Source organism: Rhinoraja longicauda, chromosome 5 (assembly GCF_053455715.1).
Source record: "Rhinoraja longicauda isolate Sanriku21f chromosome 5, sRhiLon1.1, whole genome shotgun sequence".
NCBI classification, from domain to species: domain Eukaryota; kingdom Metazoa; phylum Chordata; class Chondrichthyes; order Rajiformes; family Arhynchobatidae; genus Rhinoraja; species Rhinoraja longicauda.
Genome location: NC_135957.1, coordinates 17,024,751 through 17,043,202, shown reverse-complemented (window position 1 = coordinate 17,043,202; position 18,452 = coordinate 17,024,751). Strand labels below are relative to the sequence as shown.

At 40.4% G+C, this 18,452-nt stretch overlaps 1 protein-coding gene across 2 annotated transcripts in view; it reads right to left on the bottom strand.

The window, feature by feature from the left end:
• Positions 1 to 5,330: 5,330 nt before the first annotated feature.
• The window catches only part of lmbrd1 (LMBR1 domain containing 1), a 115,694-nt gene continuing 102,572 nt past the window's right edge, over positions 5,331 to 18,452 (bottom strand). Inside the window, exons 15-16 of one of the 2 annotated variants that reach the window (XM_078400010.1) lie at positions 9,784 to 9,875; positions 5,331 to 5,959 (exon numbers count right to left, since the gene is read on the bottom strand). In XM_078400010.1, coding sequence (XP_078256136.1) covers positions 5,837 to 5,959; positions 9,784 to 9,875 — 215 coding nt within the window. In that variant the 3' untranslated portion in view covers positions 5,331 to 5,836. The remainder of the gene's footprint in view (positions 5,960 to 9,783; positions 9,876 to 18,452) is intronic. The other variant, XM_078400011.1, reaches the window with a different exon arrangement.

Here is an 18,452-nt window from a genome sequence, read left to right as displayed (position 1 = left end):
AATGGAGGGGGGGGGGGGGGGGGGGGGTGCAGGAGTGCAGGACAGACCATTGGCCGCAATAGGTGAACACAATCAAAGGAGTTTTTCGACCTTCATCTTTTAAGATTTATTGACTGACTTTAATAGCAGAATTAGTTTTGGGAAACTAACATCATCAGTTCAGGAACCATGGCAGTTGTGAAGGATTGCCCTTATGTCAATTTCCCAGCTTCAAGCACAGTGGGAAATCTTATTTATGTAGATGGTTACCTACTGCTGAATTACTGATACATAGTAAGAGCTAGAGATGGCAGTTGAATAACTTTCCTCAGTTAGCTTAACTTGGAGGCTATTGCAAAATGTTCGTGTAATTATAAGTTCTTCCAGGTATCCGAAATGGTGCAAGCAGATTTTTGTGGGAATGGAGCAATGATTGGAGAAAGCACATTTAAATGTTACAACCATTTGTTTTATTGTAATAAAATACAGGCAAAAGAATTAATAAAGCAATAAATTTACACAAGGGTGGTGGGTATATGGAACGAGATGCTGGAGAAGGCAGGTGCTATCGTAACTTTTGAGACATTTGGACAGGCTTATGGATAGAACGGGTTTAGAGGGATATGGGCCAAGCTTGGGAGTTGGGACTAGTGTTGACGGGGCATGTTGGTTGGTGTGGGCAAGTTAGGCCGAAGGGCCTGTTTCCACGCTGTATGATTCTATGACTCTAAATCCCATGCCCTTCTGCTCATTGACTCTTCACTGATACAAGCAGCGGTTGGAAGCAATGAGGCTCATGGCCTTCTGCCCATCAAGGACTCCTGTTTGAGATGGCTGGTCTGGAGAACTCCAGGATCCAAGCACTGGTCAGGATGGCGGTCCATGTGATTTCCCATGAGCTCACTCACAGCTCAATAAGCTGTGCTTCTTTAATCTACAAACAACAGTCAATATTGTTTTTTAAAATCTTAAGTATCTTGCTTCGTGACGGGAACAGCAGTTATTTATAACATTAGGATTGAGCTAATCTCCGATGTCTCCGAGAAAAAAGTTAGCCTTGTTTTACGACTATATTCCTTGAGGCTGCATGTTCTGAGGGCTTGTGATTTACTCATTCTTCCAAGTGAGCCCAATTATTTTCCTGAGCACTTAATTGATTTTCTAAGTGAGCCTACTTGCTTGACATAGGGACTATTGGCAGACAACTCAATTTTAGCTGAAGAGCCTGTTTTAACCTTTAAATTACAATATCCCCATTTGATTGGCATTGACAGAAAATATCAATAACTCAGCTGCCGCCTTCACGGAGAGCACCAACACAAATGTCTGAAACAACAGTTTAAATTTATGGCCCCATTGCTAATGCCCCCTAACATGGCCAGGAGAAAGGTGTTCCGATAACATTTCAAATGCCCATTTCAAAAAAGCTATGTTAAATGCTCACTGAAATGAAAGTTTTCCCATGAATTTGAAAATCCCTGATTTATGGATTGGAGAGGGCAGTTCAAACCAAAAGGACAGACATGTCCTCATCCAAACAAGCAACAGATGGGGGGAACTCAATAAAAATACTTGATATTTAGTAAAGGACAACTCAAAGATTTGTCTGAAGAAAAGTTCCGACCAGAAATGTCACCTATTCCTTTTGCTAAAGTGATGCTGTCTGACCCACTGAGTTACTACAGCATTTTATGTCTATCTTCAGTATAAACCAGCATCTGCAATTCCTTCCTATGCAAAGATTTAAAAAAAGAGACTGATGCTCTTCATTAGATAAGCTGCACATTAGATGTCAGTCAAAATAACTAGGGTGAATAGATCAAGTTACAATACAGGTTATACAGCAATCAGTCCCGCAATAAAACTACCGCTGAATGTCATATATTCTCACCAAGAACTGCTGTGGAACCAGTTTTTTCAGGTGGACATTCACTAAATCCTCTCTATTATCCCCTCCACAGACTGAAGTCACCTGGCACTTGGTAAAAACTGGGAAATTTACTAAGCCGCCTTGCACCAAAAAGCACCATGGATTTGACGGGAGCTACAATTTTAATGAGGTAAGGTATTGCAGCTAGTTCTTCGTTCTCATTGCACAACTGCTAACTATTTTCCAAACATGGGTTATGAGTCTACCTATTGTGTGCAAGATGACTTTCATGTTTGTCCATCCCTTCAGAGTATATTTTTAGAAAACCCCTTTGTGCATTCGTATAAGATTATTAAAGGGTTGGACATGTTAGAGGCAGGAAACATGTTCCCAATGTTGGGGGAGTCCAGAACAAGGGGCCACAGTTTAAGAATAAGGGGTAGGCCATTTAGAACTGAGATAAGGAAAAACTTTTTCAGTCAGAGAGTTGTGAATCTGTGGAATTCTCTGCCTCAGAAGGCAGTGGAGGCCAATTCTCTGAATGAATTCAAGAGAGAGCTGGATAGAGCTCTTAAGGATAGCGGAGTCAGGGGGTATGGGGAGAAGGCAGGAACGGGGTACTGATTGAGAATGATCAGCCATGATCACATTGAATGGCGGTGCTGGCTCGAAGGGCCGAATGGCCTCCTCCTGCACCTATTGTCTATTCTAGATGTGCAAGAATAATCCACTTAGATATCAGACAGAAAAAAAGAGTATGATTGTTTTGGACAGCAGAAACTGCTTTTAATATGGTGGCAAATAAAGTAAAGCTCCAACAGGGATAGTTCCCCATACTTTTTATACTGTTGATTTACAGCACCTTTTGTTTGTTCATTTGAATGTAATTTTAAGTGCGTGCATTTTGCGAATAACAATTGCAATTTTATAATCGCATAAAAGAAACATTTTATTTGATCTTCCAGAATATTAACTTCCTATGCACAAGTATTTGGCTCAGCATCAAATTATTTTAATTCTAAATGAATGTAATCATCATGCAAAATCTAATTACCCTGAATTGTCTTCTTCTGCAGCTTAGTAGATGTCAAATGAGATCCTTAATTATTTTAAATTATAATCACCTGGTGGAGTAAAAGAAAGGCAGTTTGACAAGGTATTTTGCACAATCTCATTTCACAAAGAGCTATTTTTTCTTTTTTGCTGGGGGGGAAGGGGGTTGAGCACATCATAAATGTCAGTGAAATAACAAGCAATTTTAGGATTTGTCATCACGCTTTACAGTAAAGCGATGAGGGCATATACTGATGATGCAAATCAGAGTGCTTTTTCTAGGTGCCATGAACACCAATCCAGCAATCTCCAATTATATATTTTATTTTTAAAGCCCCAACATGTAAAAGGGATGCTTGAGAAGGAAGTTTATAATTCAACAGATCCAAGGAACAGCAGATGCTGAAATGTTGAGCAAAAAACAAAGTTGAGCTGGAGGACCTAGGCAGCATCTTTGGTGGGAAATGGACAGATGACGTTTCTGATTGGGACCCTTCTTCAGTCAAAGTATTCTTAAACCATCTTCTTGGAGGTGGTTAACAATCTCAAATTTAATTCTGCAGTCAAATCAACAAAATGTTCAATCACTATTTACAAAAATGGAGTATAGTAATCAGGAAGTCATGTTGCAGCTTTATAAGTATTTGGTTAAGCCACATTTAGAATATTGTGTGCCAGTTGTGGTAGCCCCATTACAGGAAAATGTGGAAGCTTCAGAGAGGATGCTCAAGGGGTTTACCAGGATGCTGCATGGATTAAGGACAATTTTGGCTTACTTTATCTGGAACTTTGGACACAGGGAGATCTGCTAGAATGGAGGAAGTAAATGGGATAGCGGCATTTAGATAAACGTATGAATATGTAGGGAATGGAAGGATATGGAGCATGTGCAGGAAAAAGTGGTTAGTTTTACTCCGCAATGGCACAGCCATTGTGGCCACTTCGGGGAAACGTAACTTTCTAAATAGAATGGGTTTCTTCTTGCTGTAGCATCCCTGCAACCTGATAATACATTTGGAATATAGGTGTTCTATACTTTATTGGACTTATTTTGAAAGAGAAACGGATAAGAATTTGATTGCACAACATTTTGCAGTTTTTGGAATCCACCAATTTCAAAACCATGACATAACCATTTTCATATCCATGACAACTGCCTTAATTTTATGTTTGAAATATTTGTATTAATATAGCAACTCGCCATACAATTTAGTGATTTATTCACAAAATGCTGGAGTAACTCAGCAGGTCAGGCAGCATCTCGGGAGAGAAGGAATGGGTGACGTTTTGGATCGAGACCCTTCTTCAGACTTCTTCAGATCAGTCTGAAGAAGGGTCTCGACCCGAAACGTCACCCATTCCTTCTCTCCGAGATGCTGCCTGACCTGCTGAGTTACTCCAGCATTTTGTGAATAAATACCTTCGATATGTACCAGCATCTGCAGTTATTTTCTTATACAATTTAGTGATGTCATAACTGATAAGGTAGGAAGATTCATCAAGATGCTAGTGTCTTACGGAGTTTGTACGTTCCCCCGGTGACTGCGTGGGTTTTCCCTGGGTGCTCCAGTTTCCTCCCCACTCCAGAAATGCAGATTTGTAGGTTAATTGGCTTCAGTAAAGAATGTAAATTGTCCCACGTATGTAGGATAGTGCTAGCGTACAGGGATCGTTGGTCGGCACAGACTCCGTCGGCTGAAGGCCGTGTTTCCACACTGTATCTAAGCTAAGCTCTTTGCCTCCAAAGATGCACCTTGACCCACTAAGTTCTTACAGTATTTTGTTTTTGGCTACACATGATAATACCTGCAGTCTCTTGTGCTCCAATAATACAGTAATGAAAAACTGCATAGTGTAATATTTATTAAAAACAAGAAATTTTGTGTAATATGTTTAGTAGTCAAGCTAAACATTGCTTATTATGTAAACAACATGATTGTTTGCATTAGTGTTGAAAAGTATTATAATGGATCACAATTAAACATGTCAACATCGTTTGCTATCCAAAGGTTCAATCCATCTACATTGTGCAAGTAGCATATCTTATCAGCGTGAGTTGTTCCAGGTTTGGCTTCCTTTTATATAAGATTGCTTTTGAGAACTATGCTAATTGTTCTAGTTATTTTAATCCAGAGATCAGGGGTGCAAATCATCTTTGTGACAACAGTTCAACTTCTTGTCTTCACATTAATCGCACTTGTTGCCGCAATGAAAATGGGATGAATGAACCCGAGCCATACTGACATGCTTCACTTCTGAAGTGGAGTGCGACTTCCATGCACTAAGCTTTGCAGCAATGATTCTCACCACAGTCCAGACACTCACTATTTGAGCCACTGCACATGGGATATTAAGAAGTAGTGCATGTAATACTGGGTTGCCAGAGAAAAACAAAATCAAAAATAGAAAATGAATCTCTCGTATGTTTCAGTAATAGATTTATTATAAAATTAACTTCTATGTCACACACGATAACTTTTTTAAATTGCTCAATTGGATCTGACAGTCAGTGATTACTTAAGTTAAATTTACCATGAAAACTGTTAACCAAAGCATACATTGCAGTATTTGGTTTTGTATGTATCCACAAAATTAAAATGAGTCTGCAACCCAATGGTAAGAGCCAAAAAACATTTAATAGATGTAATTCCAGAGATTACATGCAGTGATCATCAAATTATTTTGCTTCATTTGCAGCTATTTGAAAAGTTAGCAACCCCTTCCAATGCGTTTGAAAAAAGTTGTCTGCTTACGATTTGAATGTAATACTTAGCATTGCATGGATTTTTTTAAATATACAGCTCCACACATCACCTGTACCCCTTCTTCAAAGTTTTCACTCAAAAGAGAAACAAATGCAACACATTTTCCACACTGTCTGAAACACTGCAAAATTGAGATTTTTTTCACACAAGAGCCAGAAGCGTTGTGGAATTAAGCATGATATCTCTCCATTAAATCGTCATCACTGACGTCTGAGTCATCATCATCTATCTCCCCTTCAATGACTGATCGTTTTCCTTTGCAGCAAGAGATAATTAGCCCAATTAAGAAGACCTGCAGACAGAAAACAGTCGTATTAATGCCAACCATTAATTGTGAATTAAAAAAGGTGACATTTAAACCAAGGGGGGGGGGGAGAGGGGAGGAGGGGGAGGGGAGGGGGGAGGGGAGGGGGGGAGGGGGAGGGAGAGAGGGGGAGAGGGGGAGAGAGAGAGGGAGGGGGAGAGAGGGGGAGGGAGGGAGAGAGAGAGGGGAGAGAGGGGAGAGAGGGGAGAGAGGGGAGAGAGGGGAGAGAGGGGAGAGAGGGGAGAGAGGGGAGAGGGGGGAGAGGGGGGAGAGGGGGGAGAGGGGGGAGAGGGGGGAGAGGGGGAGAGGGGGGAGAGGGGGGAGAGGGGGAGAGAGAACACAGCTTTGCGGTGCTCCTATGCTGAGGGTCAGCGGATCCGAGATGTACTTTGCAAGCCTCACATGCTGCATCCTGTCTGTCAGGAAGTTGGTGATCCACTGACAGAGGGGTTCAGGCACGGTCAGCTGGGAGAGTTTGGAATGTAGTAGCTCTGGCACAATGGTGTTGAATGTAGAGCTAAAATCCATAAACAGAATCCTTGCATAGGTCCCCTGGCGATCTAGGAGCTGGAAGATGAAGTGCAGGCCAAGGTTGACTGCCTTGCAGCGCCAGAGACCTGGGTTCAATCATGACTGCAGGTGCTGTCTGTACAGAATTTGTACATTCCCCCCGTGACCTCATGGGTTTTCCTGAGATGCTCTGGTTTCCTTCCACATTCCAAAGACATACAGGTTTGTAGATATATTTGGCTTCGGTAAAAAACTGTAAATCGTCACAAGTGTGTAGGATAGTGCTAGTGTACAGGGATCGCTTGATGGGCCAAAGGGCCTGTTTCCCCAAACAAAAAGATTTTTTTTAAACTTCCGGGAAAAAAAAATCAGAAAAAATTATTCAAGGACTAGTCAGAGATGGGTTTTAAGAAGAGGGGTGAGAGAAAGATTTAGTCAGATCATTCCAGAGCACATCTGGAACAGAATGGGAACATTTCCATGAGTAATTTAATTTTGTCATTTAGATTACTTCTGTATTTAAAATTGAATTTATAATTCCAACTCTCAATATCTTTCAGAATTTTAGTCAATAGTGAACTAGCTATCTGCAAGAGGCAGATAACAGTCGATTTAGCAGTCAATTATGACTGGTTATCCGAATCTGTGGTAATTGATGCTGTTTAAAACTTGGCTAATTTGAGTGTGGTTTAAAGTACATAAAAATATATAGCTTTATTCTCTTGCATTGTATTCCATTTGAGTATGGTGTGAAAGCCAGTATCTGGTGCGACTCAGAAACTTGGTGCCCTTATTGTGGTAATTCATGTCAGCTTTAAACAGTATTTTTTCTATCTAACTTTTAACAGTTAGCATGTTTTTATCAAAGACCAAACAAATACAAATATAGCTATAATATGGAGTGTCCTGGCCAACTGTCATCTTCACAATCCTGTCCACCTGACTCACCACTTTCACAAGAAGCCAAAATTAGAGGATATAAAAGTGGAGGGGCTTAAAACAGCAAAGATGATTTGCAATCCACCGTTAAAAATTTTAAATGCCATTTCATTCCTTTGAATATCAAGTTAAGTATTTTTGTTTATCTATCCACACTATTGACATAAATAGTTCTACAAATGTCATTTTGGGAGTCTTGCCAAATGCTTGATGATGAGATTCAACATTGATTGGGGACTTTTTATCTCAACACTGCTCTTGGTCCACTGCTAATGCAAACATTGTTGGTGCTGTGGACAGCAATCATCAATAAAACAGTAAATGACCCTTGTCACAAATAAATTGGAATCTTTAGTTCCTTATGAATGCCTACAATATGGTGATTTTACTTAAACCCCTTCTCACTTCTGTCAAGAAATCTCAAGGTGGCAAAATAAATTATTGGAGAGCTAGAATATTTTTTTTTGGTGCCTTTCCCACATCATTGTTTCTGGAGTTACATTGGATTCATGGAATATCTGCAAAAGAACATCTACACTTTAAGGAAAACACAAATAAAAGTGAGATTGGAGGCTGTCAACATGGATTTTAATAAGGTATTATTAACCCGGTAGGCTAAACCAGAAGATTAAGGTGCACAGAATTTACGGTGACTGTGGAAGTTTTGGAAAGGGTGCAGAAGATGTTTTTCCAGAATGCTGCCTAGATGAGGGGGCACTAGCTATAAGGAGTGGTTGGACAAGCTTGGATTGTTTTCTCTGGAATGCCAGAGGTTGAGGAAGAGTAGACAGTCAGAACCGTTTTCCAGGGTGGAAATGTTAAAAACCAGAGAGCATAGTTTCAAGATGAGAGGGGCAAATTTTAAGGGAGATGTGCAGACAGGTTTCTTTGCGCAGAAATGGTGGTGGAGGCAGATATGATTAAGAGGCTTTTAGATAGGCACATGGATATGCGGGGAATGGAGGAATAGTGATCACGTGTAGGCAGTGGAGATTAGTTAACCTTGTATCATGTTCAGTACAGGCACTATGAGCCAAGGGCATGTTTCTGTGCTGTACAAGTAAAATGGACAAGGGATAGCCAGTGGATGTAGTGTACCTGGACTTTCAGAAAGCCTTTGATAAGGTCTCACACAGGAGATTAGTGGGCAAAATTAGAGCACATGGTATTGGGGCTAGGGTACTGACATGGATAGAAAATTGGTTGGCAGACAGGAAACAAAGAGTAGGGATTAACGGGTCCCTTTCAGAATGGCAGTGGGGTGCTGCAAAGCTCAGTGCTGGGACCGCAGCTATTTACAATATACATTAATGATTTAGATGAAGGAATTAAAAGTAACATTAGCAAATTTGCAGATGACACAAAGCTGGGTGGCTGTGAAAATTGTGAAGAGGATGCTGTGAGGACAAAGAGTGACTTGGTCAGGTTGGGTGAGTGGGCAGATGCATGGCAGATGCAGTATAATGTAGATAAATGTGAGGTTAAAACGGGAAGGCAGATTATTATCTGAATGGTGTCAGGTTAGCAAAAGGGGAAGTACAACAAGACCTGGGTGTCCCAGTACATCAGCCACTGACAGTTAGCGTACAGGTACAACAGGCAGTGAAGAAAGCTAATAGCATGTTGGCCTTCATTAAGAGAGGAGTTGAGTACAGGAGCAAAGAGGTCCTTCTGCAGTTGTACAGGGCCCTGGTGAGACCACGCGTGGAGTGTACAGTTTTGGTCTCCTAATTTGAGGAAGGACATTCTTGCTATTGAGGGAGTGCAGCGTAGGTTCACGAGGTTAATTCCCGGGATGGCGGGACTGTCATATGATGAAAGAATGGAGCGACTGGGCTTGCATTCACTGGAATTTAGAAGGATGACAGGGGATCTTATAGAAACATATAAAATTATTAAGGGATTGGACATGCTAGATGCAGGAAACATGTTCCTGATGTTGGGGGAGTCCAGAACCAAGGGCCATAGTTTAAAAATAAGGGATAGGCCATTTAGAACTGAGACAAGGAAAAACTTTTTTCACACAGAGTTGTGAATTTGTGGAATTTAGAGCTCTAAGGGCTAGCGGAATCAAGGGGTATGGGGAGAAGGCAGGAACAGGGTACTGATAATGGATGATCACAATGAATGGCGGTGCTGGCTCGAAGAGCCGAATGGCCTGCTCATGCACCTATTGTCTATGTATCTATGTACTGTTCTGTTCTATGTCTGTAAAAAAATCACCTACACCATAAAGCTATGGAGCCTGACATTGCTCCATTGGCAAACTAATATTTTCCACTGGTCTCAGATTCACTGTAAGCTTTGGAAAGATCAATTAAAATGTAAGAACTAACAAGCAGGCAAATTCTAACAGTACTTACTGCAATAAATGCCCAGTTTCCAAAGTAGTAAACGACATTGAAGAACCAGAACTTGTGAAGGAAGAGATATGTCCGTGTCACTGTGCACTGATCTAAAGTTCACAATAAAAATAAAAATCAATGGCTGGAAACCAAAAAGGTCAATGACTCTTAAGTGAAACAAATCACAATAACAACGATTTCCTAATTTCTTCCCAGTTCCAATGTTCTTCCCTCATTCTGAAATTGCTAATCCATTCTGAATTTGCTCCCTTGGGTTTAGTGTGCAAGTGTTCACTCAAGCCCAAATAGCATGTTGTTCGGCTGCAGCAATAGCCTCACAGTCAAGATCAAACCCGACCACTTCTAAATACTGTTTAAACGATTCTGAATAGATTTCTCTCAGAAAGGATGTAGCCTTAAATCTAATGTTTGTTAATTCACATAGTTTTTAACATAAAACCTCCGATTATTGCAGAAACCAATATGGGAGCCAGCATGAGAGTCTTGTATCAAAGCATTTAAAAAAAATTTTAGCACTGAGAATTTTATCAAATTAATTTGTGTTTAAAACTTGCATAGCTCATTTTCCTATCACATATTAATCACCGCTATTTCAAATACAACCCAATAATTAATGCTTTATTATTACCAAGCTGAACAAACACAGCAACTCTGCATTAGATTTGTTAGCTTGCTCGGGATGAGTTGCAAATTCAGATTAAATAATAACGTTTAGCCTTTTCAATTTGCTTACTTAATTTAGAATATTTCCATAATGTGCAATAACATAAAATATAATGTAATAATATTTTTAGTAAATAATACATTTCTTGGCAAGCCTCTTATACTCCAACTAATCTGAATGCTCAAAGGGGAATTTTGCCAGAAGTGATTTGAAGACAGCATTCTGCACATTCGCAGAAATCCAAACTTGAATCAAGTGCAGAAATCATTAAAATTAACTCATGCGAATTAACAGTAAAAATACACTAATATTAACAAATGTCTCACGCCAGATGCTTTCAAGGTTGGAGCAAAAGTGGGTTGGTCAGAAGAATGTGTCGCCTTATCACAAAGATCAGTGACATTTATTTTAGATTGGAAATCCTCATGTCACTGCGGCAGAATAGAAATGGCAAGAGAAAGACAACACGAAGAGGTTGTCAGGAAATTACTAAAGTACTAAATTACTAAATAATTATAGGAATTGATTCATCACATCATCAGATGACCAGAGAGAGCCAGCATGAGTTCGTAAAGGATAAAACATGAAAATCAATTTTTTGTAAGGGTGACTGAAGAATTGGGAAATGTCAATACATAATATATATACATCGATCAGCCAAAACATTTTGACCACCTGCCTAATATGCTGTTCGTCATCCGTGTGCAGCCCATTACACAGCAGGGTGTATTGTATATTGTGACACATTCCTCCCGTGACCACCATTACAATTTTCTGTGACTTGTGCCACAGTGGACCTTGTCGGTTCGGACCAGACGGGATAGCCTTCATTGCCCTCGCTCAACTATGAGCCTTGGGCGCCCAACACCCTGTCGCCGGTTTGTCCCTTCTCGGACCACTGTCCACTGGTAGGTACTCACCATTGCTGACTGGGAGCACCCCACAAGCCTTGCCGTTTCAGAGACGCTCTGACCCAGTCGTCTGGCTATAACAATTTGGCCCTTGTCAAAGTCGCTCAGGTCTTTACTCCTGCCCATTTCTCCTGCATCCAACACATCAACTTCAAGAACCGACTGTTCATTTGCTGCCTAATATATCCCACCCCTTGACAGGTGCCATTGTAACAAGATATTCAATGATATTAATTTCGCCTGTCAGTGGTCATAATGTTTTGGCTGATCGGTATATATATGGATTTTGAGAAGGCACTTGAGAGCTTTCAGCATTTTCTATTTTTTTTCATTCAGATTACAGCAAAGATGTCTGTATTATCCATGGTATAACTGCTGGATTGAACACTGCCCATTCACTCTCTTTTCTCCATCAATCTACTCTAAAATATCAGTGTCACCAGAAGTATTTCATCAAGAATTTAAATGCTGAGGCTCTGGAAGACCCACAAAGGTATCATCTCAGAAGCAACTTATCAAATCCTAACCTGTAGGAGCTGCAAGGTATCCTTAGCCTTTGGACTGCTGTGAAGTCAACCATAATTATCACTTTGAACAAACTCTTGGCTTCTCCAGCAAAAGACCCAAGACTGATTTGATGATAAAGACCTGGAGAACCAGAACCTAACCAGCGGCATGTGTGAAATATTAGATTTCAGACTCTATGTGCTGCAAATTAAAGGGAGTAGAGGGATTGGGACCTGGAGGATGGGGGGGAAAGCATTTAGCACGAATACTGGGGCTTCAGGCCAACTTTGAAAATGGAAAACAATATTTTCTAACATCTAATGCATGGAAAATGTAATCCACCTTTTGACGTTACAATGTTTTGTTTTCACTATAGATGTAAGCCTGTCTTTGGTACCATTACAAGTTTCATAGTTTTAGAAGACTCATTACATTAGCATTAGCCACATTAGTCTGCACAGTTTCAGATTTTTCAAAGATAGACACAAAATGCTGGAGCAACTCAGCGGGATAGGCAGTATCTCTAGAGAGAAGGATTGGGTGATGTTTCAGGTCGAGACCCTTCTTCTGAAACGTCACCCATTCCCCCTCCAGAGATGCTGCCTGTCCTGCTGAGTTACTCCAGCATTTTGTGTCTATCTTCAATTTAAACCAGCATCAGCAGTTCCTTCATTACACATTTCTTCAGATTTTTCAATGTGATCTGATGCTTATACAATTCAATCGCTATATGCTTTAATCCATTAATCGGATATATATTTACTCCAGTTTTCTTTTTACTACTCAATTAATTCACACAACTTTTTATAATGGATATGAAGCTAATGAAAGGAATACAGATGGAAGAGGTTGGGAGGGAGGGGGAGAGGGGAGAGATTCTTATCACTTGCCAGGCTTTGTCCTGCCCCTCCACTCTTCCAGCTTTCTCCTCCCCACTGCCCAACAAACAGCCTGAAGGACCCTGACATACCTGACAGGTTAATTGGCTTTGATTTAAAAAAATTGTAAATTGTCCCAAGAGTGCAGGATACTGTTAGTGTACATGGTCAGTGCGGATTCAGTGGGGCCGAGGAGCCTGTTTCCGTGCTGTATTTCTAAAGTCTAACGAATGGTAGGTACCTGGAAATTACTGCCAGGGGAAGAAGGGGAATCAAATATAATAGTTTTGCTTAAAGGACATTGAGACATTCACACAAATAGGCAAGGAATCAAAGGATACAGACCACATGCAGGTATACAGACCACATAGTGAGCTCAAATATGTTTAGGACAAAAAACAAACAAAAAACAAGATCATTAGATTTTTGAGGTTTTCCCCATTACCCCACTCTTTCAATTTTCACTATCACCCTTTAGAAACATAGAAAATAGGTGCAGGAGGAGGCTATTTGGCCATGCGAGCCAGCACCGCCATTCATTGTGATCATGGCTGATCATCCACAATCAGTAAACCATGCCAGCCATCTCCCCAAATCCAGACCTCCCAACTTTTGATTTTACAAATTCAGAATTTTGATGTCCAAAATTCAGAATTTTACATCAAAATTCATAATATGGTGCGTAATGCAACTTTTCAGCAAAAAGAAGTATGCGCGCCAAAAGCGCGTACGCGTTGCGCTACATTCACGTGTGAAAAACTACGATTATTTCCAACAGTCTGTAGTTCTTGGACTACATGTACAATGTCAGGCCTATCACGAGTATATTCTACTATTATAGAAAGGTTATTGAACAGAAATACATTTTACAACAAAGAAAAAATTGTTTTGTTTTCTATTTTGCTTTTTCCTTACACATCCCAATTCTCTTGGTATTGAATAACAGAACAATGGTCATAAAATGTATGACTAAGTTATGAAGAAAGAGTTTCATTTAAAAAATTGCAAATTACCTAATTTAATTGAAGACATACTTGATCCAGTGGTCTTCAACAGCAAATCACAATGGTCCATGTCCCTCTCAACCCTACTCCCCCCACCCCTCCCCCTCACTCCTCCTAGTAGGCGAGGCGAGTACAGTGGCGGGGCGAGCGGCGAGGCATGTGTTTTGCGGAGAAATGTGAGACAAAATCAGAATGGCGGAAATTAAATAAGAAAGCGGAAACTTTACGCCAAATTCGGAAGGGTTGGGAGGTCTGCGTATCCCTTGATTCCGCTAGCCCCGAGAGCTCTATCTAACTCTCTTTAAAATTCATCCAGTGAATTGGCCTCTAATGCCTGCTGTGGCAGAGAATCCCACAAATTCACAACTCTCTGGGTGAAAAGGTTTTTTCTCATCTCAATTTATAATGGCCTCTCTTTTATTCTTAGACTGTGGCCCCTGGTTCTGGACTCCCCCACATTGGGAACATTTTTCCTGCATCTAGCTTGTCCAGTCCTTTTATAATTTAATACGTTTCTACAAGATCCCCTCTCATCCTTCAAAACTCCAGTGAATACAAGTCTAGTCGTCCAATCTTTTATCATATGACAGTCCCGCCATCCTGGGGATTAACCTCGTGAACCTACGCTGCACTGCCTCAATAGCGAGGATGTCCTTCCTCAAATTAGGAGACCAAAACTGCACACAGTACTCCAGATGTGGTCTCACCAGGGCCCTGTACAAATGCATAAGGACCTCTTTACTCCGATACTCAAATGCTCTCGTTATGAAGGCCAACATGCCATTAGCTTTCTTCACTGCCTGCTGTACCTGCATGTTTACTTTCAGTGACTGGTGTACAAGGACTTCCCTTTTTCCTAATCTGACATCATTGAGATAATAACCTGCCTCCTTGTTCTTGCCGCCAAAGTGGATAACCTCATTTATCTACATTATACTGCATCTGCCCACTCACTCAACCTGTCCAAGTCACCCTGCAACCTCCTAGCATCCTCTGCAGTTCACACTGCCACCCAGCTTTGTGTCATCTGCAGATTTGCTAGTGTTACTTTTAATTCCATCATCTAAATCATTAATATCTATTGCAAAATAGTTGCGGCCCCAGCACCGAGCCTTGCAGCACTCCACTCGCCACTGCCTGCCATTCTGACAGGGACCCGTTTATTCCTACCGTTCTGTCAATCTTTCCTGTATTCTACTATATCACAGACTACTTCTACTTGGTTCTCTCTTCCTTTGCTCTTCCTTTTTACCTTCATCTAACACATTGGCTACTAACATAGTTACATAACACATGCTGCCAAAATAATTACACAATAAAGAATGCCACATTACAAATTCCCCCGTCCCTCCCACTAGCTGCTATTTAATTCACAGGCAAGTGAAAAAGCACCGATTGATAGACTGAAAGTTACAGTAAATTGTACACTAAATTCTCCAGTGCTGATAAATGGGTGCCTGCAAATTAAGCATACATATGTGGATAGAATATTTATCATAAAACTGAATGTAAATTATTCTATTCCACTTATGTTATTTTAATGTATCATAATTGTACATTCTCTAGTACTAATATATGCCTAATAATTTATTAATTTGAATACTGCATATGTTTTACAAGTATTTGAGCTTTTCCACTCAGAATAGGAAAAATGTACAATGAAAATGATCAATTTGAAAATAATATATAGCAAATAGGTAATGATATCTTATGAAGTTGTAATATATTAAAGAAATGAAAGGGTTTCTTTCCTATTTACATTTTATACTTTAAATATTTCTACTCCATTAAGATTGGCCTGCATGTGTTGAAAAACTGATAAAACGGTCTCTTCATGCAGCCATTACAAACCTGCTTCACAAGTATTTTGCAATGAATCAGTCTATTTTAAGAAAATAAGAAATTTAAATTACATTTATAAATACTGCCATTACTGCAATGTGGGTAAAAAAAGGATCTTTATCCTATCCCACTCAAATACTTGTGTTAACAGAATTAAATTAACACTTCACACAAAAAACTGCTTGTTACTGAGCATCAAATGAAACCTTACATCCATGACAGATTGAGATTTATTTCAGAACGTGATGACAAAATAATCCAATAAAGAAGACACTCAATGCTTTAAACTCTGGTGTTGAACTAATTTTTTTTTTAAATCAAGGAGTACTGACTACTTTGAAAAAAAAATCTAAAAAAACCTAAGTAAATAAGACTAATTTTAAAATCTGGAAGCTTATATTTTCTGTTCCAACTACTATTTCATCCCTCCACTCCTGGCACCCTATGATCGCAGTGGGCATGATCTTACTAAAAAATTGGCAGCAATCCCCAAGGCTTCTTCAACAAACATTACCAAACAGCTGACCTCCAGCACCCAAAAGGATAAAGATAGCATACTCAGAAAAACACCAAATTCCACAAATAACACACGATACCAACTTTGAAATCTATCATACTTGCTTTATAAACACTGGGGCTAAATATTGTCACTCCCCAATCAGCACAAACAAAGACTGAACAGATTATAGCTATATACTCATTGGAGTTCAGAAGAATACATGATGATCTTATACAAGATCCTAATGGGCATTCACAGGGTGGATGCTGAAGGTTTTCTTCACTTAGTGGGGGTACTGGAACTAGAGGACATTAGTTCACCATAACGAGTTGCCCATTTCGGACAGATGAAGAGGAATTGCTTCTGGAGTCAGAGTTCTACAGTGCAGGAAGTGCAAGGATGCTGCTTGACCCATTGAGTTACCCTAGCACTTGTCTTTTTTTTGCAAACCAGCATCTGCTGTTCTTTGTTTCTACTCTTCCCTCCTTTATCCTACCTTCTCCCTGGTTACCCTCTTGTTTTTAATGTACGTTTAAAAGCCTTGGGATTTTCTTTAATCTGACTCACCAAAGACATTTCAAGGCCCCGTTTGGCTCTTCTAACTGCCCACTTGAGTTCTTTCCTACTTAGTTTAAAATCAATGTGGAATTCATTGCCACTGAAGGCTGTGGAGGCCATCAATGGGATATTTTTAAGGTGGTGATTGATGGATTCTTGATTAGTACGGGTGTCAGGGGTTTTGGGGAGAAGGCAGGAGAATGGGGTCGGACGGATTAATTGAAAAATTACAAATGGTTGAGTGTTTAATAATAGTTGTTTGAAATTTACAAAACTCATTTCAGTTTGGGCTCTTCAGAGAAGTTTCACATCTGTATTAAAATGAAGATCCCATTGTAGCAGGAACGCGAAGGAGTCCAGCCAAAAACTAATCGGACACGGGTTGCGTGCACTAGACTTTTTTTTTATATCAAAAAATACTTTATTCAAATAATAAATATCATTCACAAAACATATTCTTAAACAAGCCCATCCGACATTTCCGGAGGTTACATTTGGTACAGACATTCACTTAGACATTTACTTACATTTGGACATTTACCCAGTGTCCCTTATTTGGAGGGGCGTCTCTCTCCACCACACCCTGCCCCCCATGTCCAGCAGCGGAAAGGAGGGAGAGAGAAAACGGGTAATTATAGACCAGTTAGTCTGACATCAGTGGTGGGGAAAATGCTGGAGTCAATTATAAAAGACGAAATTGCTGAGCATTTGGATAGCAGTAACGGGATCGTTCCGAGTCAGCATGGATTTACGAAGGGGAAATCATGCTTGACAAATCTACTGGAATTTTTTGAGGATGTAACTAGGAAAATTGACAAGGGAGAGTCAGTGGATGTGGTGTACCTCGACTTTCAGAAAGCCTTCGACAAGGTCCCACATAGGAGATTAGTGGGCAAAATTAGGGCACATGGTATTGGGGGTAGGGTACTGACATGGATAGAAAATTGGTTAACAGACAGAAAGCAAAGAGTGGGGATAAATGGGTCCCTTTCGGAATGGCAGGCAGTGACCAGTGGGGTACCGCAAGGTTCGGTGCTGGGACCCCAGCTATTTACGATATACATTAATGACTTAGACGAAGGGATTAAAAGTACCATTAGCAAATTTGCAGATGATACTAAGTTGGGGGGTAGTGTGAATTGTGAGGAAGATGCAATAAGGCTGCAGGGTGACCTGGACAGGTTGTGTGAGTGGGCGGATACATGGCAGATGCAGTTTAATGTAGATAAGTGTGAGGTTATTCACTTTGGAAGTAAGAATAGAAAGGCAGATTATTATCTGAATGGTGTCAAGTTAGGAGGAGGGGGAGTTCAACGAGATCTGGGTGTCCTAGTGCATCAGTCAATGAAAGGAAGCATGCAGGTTCAGCAGGCAGTGAAGAAAGCCAATGGAATGTTGGCCTTCGTAACAAGAGGAGTTGAGTATAGGAGCAAAGAGGTCCTTCTACAGTTGTACCGGGCCCTGGTGAGACCGCACCTGGAGTACTGTGTGCAGTTTTGGTCTCCAAATTTGAGGAAGGATATTCTTGCTATGGAGGGCGTGCAACGTAGGTTCACTAGATTAATTCCCGGAATGGCGGGACTGTCGTATGTTGAAAGGCTGGAGCGATTGGGCTTGTATACACTGGAATTTAGAAGGATGAGGGGGGATCTTATTGAAACATATAAGATAATTAGGGGATTGGACACATTAGAGGCAGATAACATGTTCCCAATGTTGGGGGAGTCCAGAACAAGGGGCCACAGTTTGAGAATAAGGGGTAGGCCATTTAGAACGGAGATGAGGAAGAACTTTTTCAGTCAG